Raw genomic sequence first — 3,586 nt, forward strand, 5'->3', positions numbered from 1 at the left:
TGTCGACATTGGTATTTCTAATTTACGCCTCCTTATTTCTCATCCCTATATAAACTCTTCTCAACCGTAAAACCTCCAGAGATACATCGATCGTTAACTTCCGAATCGTCAAAAACCTCCAACCTGATTATTTAATCTCCAGTCTACGAAAGATTAATCTTCCTGCAGGTGTTGGCGGCCGGCTATCATATCCAAGCAGCGATCTTCGGCAAGAATTAAATATATATATATGGAATTGGCAATGGCAGCAGCAGCAGCAGCCGGTTGTACCAAAAAGAGAAAAACGGCGGCAGCAGCATCGGGAAATTGGGCTGATCTTCCGGAAGAGTTGTTAGACGGGATTGCAAAGCGCCTCACCCTCTATGCAGATCGTATTCGGTTACGAGCAGTCTGCGTTTCATGGCGATCAGCGTTACCAGAGACTCCCAACCAACTCCCTCGCCAGTTCCCTCTTTTAATGATGTTTCCTTTTGATCCAAAACAAGGAGGAGGAGGAGCAAGAACCTATGAATTCTTCAGCATTGTCGAAAATAAATCTTATTTCGTTGAGTTCCCCTTGGAGATGAGTAATCAGGATTTTCTTCATACATCCTGCTATGGTTGGCTGATTTTCGAAGGGAAGTTGTCCCTCGGCCTCTTCAATCCTTTCACCAAAGCCCGCATAGACCTTCCATCATTGGATATATATTATTTGGGAGGAGATAAAGCTCGTGTTAATAAGGTAGTACTATCAGCAAGCCCATCTTCCTCGGATTTCATGACAATTGTCTGGGTCGATACTTGTCTCTTGTTTATCTCCAAATTTGGAGATAAGAAATGGACTTTTATTGAAGGAGAGTTTTTGAACATAATTTACGATGTCATATTCTACAAGCAACAAATCATTACACTAGAATCTGGCGGAAAAGTTGGTATAAGAGAAGCAGTACTAGTTGACGATGGTCATGGAAATCCTACCACTATTAAGACTAGTATTAAGCAGATACTGAGACCGGCATATCTTCATTTAGATGGTCTTAATTTAAATGGTTACTTCCATTTGCAGGTTCTGGTTGAATCTGACAATGATGACTTGTTTGTTATCACTCAATGGTACGACTTTAGTGGAATGTTGTGTTCACTTCACAAGTTAGATTGGCAGAAGAACAGCAGCAGCAGCACAGGAAATATAGATCATGCCGAGTGGTCTGAAGTGAAGAGCTTAGGTGACCATGTGTATTTTCCAAGTCTGAGTCCACCTTCATATTTCTCTGCCCGTGACTTCCCTGAATGTAAAGGTAACTGTGTATATTTCCAGGATGCTGATATTGACATCCCACTTTTAATTTCTTGTGACTACACTCTTCGTCTGTTCGATTTGGCAGACAAGCAGCCTAAGCCATGGCCAGCCTATCCTCAAGGACCCTTTGATGAGAAACGTATCTGGATTACACCAAGCCCAGTTTAATCTGTGTATATCGACAAAGGCTAGCTATATAGCTAGCTACAACTTTTTCTTCTTATATTATATTAACACTGACCCACATCTTGCTAGGTAGTGAACTGGAGTTGTTCGATTTTTCTTGTCTTCGACCCAGTCTCTGATTTTTTATTTCATCTTGTTGTAATTTTCGTAATTTATTTAAACAATTTTTTTTGTTGAACTGAAAGTTTGGTGTTTTCTAAGGCACCATTGGACTGAATGAATGAACCGTTAGACTGGTTCTTATTGACATTCTAGGTGCCCTGAACATATTTGTTTACCTTCCTACCCTTCAAGTAAGCGTCAGTTCCCTTGATGACTTACCTGTTAAGATTGGTAAAGAATAAAGTGTTTGTGAATGATGCAAAACTAATTTCAGAAACTACTGATTATGGAAAGCCACATGGGCAACACATAGGAGGTGAGTTATCTCCTTTAGAGCCACAAGAACTTTGATTCTTGTCAATAATAGTGTGGATGCTTCGAGTATTGATAAATAGTGGAGGGTGACCAGATTCTGTTTTACTACCCCAATATCAATCATGCCTGAATCTGAGTCTAATTAATTTCTAGATCATTGTTGATCAATCTGATGTATTAGTTAATATCATGTATTGCTTGGAGCATGGTGAATTAATACCAGTTTCCTTTGTTTCAAAAAAGATGAGAATCTGTTTGTATTGGTAATTGGTTCATCTGATATAGTAATAGCATATATATAGGTAACAAGAAAATGTAGAGAGAGAAAGAGCAGTCATGAGTCTTCTCTTTCGCCTGTGCAGTTCCTCTTGGTGTTCTCTTTCCTAATGTTTCTGTCTTTCTGTGTTGGAAAAAAGGCAGCATGTTTGGTTGGAACTTGAAATCGCATTGAACCTTCTAGTCTTAAATTTGCATAGCAGATTTTGGATTCTTATCTCAATTGAATCAAGATGGATGCAAAATCAGTGCCTAGAGTCGAGACAACAGAATTTACAAAGGATTCAAGCAACAATGTATTGAGTGACATCTCTCTCCTTTAAAATGCGTTTATCTTGATCATCACCGCCGGATGGACAAGCAGAGTTCTATATAGCTAGCTACAGCTATAATTACCCTAATGCTTCAACACCAAGAAGATCATTAAAACATTTAAAACAAAATCATGGGTTGGAATCAGATGAATGATAATACAATTGTTTGATCAATAAAAATAACACAACCAATCTCAGTAAAAGCCAAAGGCCACAACTAATCACTTGACAACACGAATGCTGAAGGTACATATGCTAGCATCTTTTGCTCATTCATTCAGTGTGGTGCCTCCAACTGTCTACACCATCCGGCGGCACCAATACAGGACATTATGAGACTAGTCACAAACTGCTCATAGCGCAATTCATGTCCCTATATGATGCCCAGAACTGCAATATCATGACTACAAATTATTGTAAAATTATGAAGAAAAGAACGATTATTTATATATGAAATTAAAAAAAGCAAATTACATATACACCTCCTATGTTTGCAACTCGATACAAATACTCTTAATGAACTTTTAGTAGGAGCTGCAGCTCGAAAGCCTTGACATTATTCATGTACTTCAGCCAATTAAAATTTCAAGCAAAGAAGAATAAGAAGATATCTCTGTAAAGAGATGATTCCCACAATCCCCACCCTCATTCTCACTTTCTTCCTCTTTGGCTTTCATCCATCTAAAATCATACAGAAATCAAATCAATCATCATACTGTTAGAGTGAAAGCTGCAACAGACTAACCTTTACTCCACAGGAGAAAATATTTAAACAATAAAAAAGTCTAGCACACGGATTTGGACTGTAAATCATAATTTGAAGCTCAAGCAAACCTATGTTTTCATGGACTAGTCATTTGGTTGACCAACACAGACAACCAAATGCCCTGAAAAGTTCATCAGATGTAATGCGCAATAACGTATGCCAGATCATTCCCCTTGGCTCCTCCTCCTTTCTCCCTCTCCTCCCTCCCTCCATCTAAGAGGTGACTTTGATCCCTCTCTTCCAGTTAAAAACTATGGTTCACAGAACCTAGTTTTTCTTGTTTCTAAGTGAAGTAGGTGTACGAGTCATAGCCTGGTAACCCAAAAATGATGTTTCCAGAACCAATAA

General features: G+C 38.7%; 1 protein-coding gene across 1 annotated transcript; it reads left to right on the forward strand.

The window, feature by feature from the left end:
- Positions 1–241: 241 nt before the first annotated feature.
- On the forward strand, positions 242–1,447 carry LOC149016245 (putative F-box protein At3g25750). The gene has a single exon (XM_089156712.1). It carries the CDS (start codon positions 242–244, stop codon positions 1,445–1,447), a length of 1,206 nt encoding a protein of 401 aa, XP_089012838.1.
- Positions 1,448–3,586: the final 2,139 nt, after the last annotated feature.

The sequence above is a fragment of the Hakea prostrata genome, chromosome 5 (assembly GCF_041222555.1).
Source record: "Hakea prostrata isolate BN-2017 chromosome 5, UWA_Hpros_2, whole genome shotgun sequence".
Taxonomy (NCBI): domain Eukaryota; kingdom Viridiplantae; phylum Streptophyta; class Magnoliopsida; order Proteales; family Proteaceae; genus Hakea; species Hakea prostrata.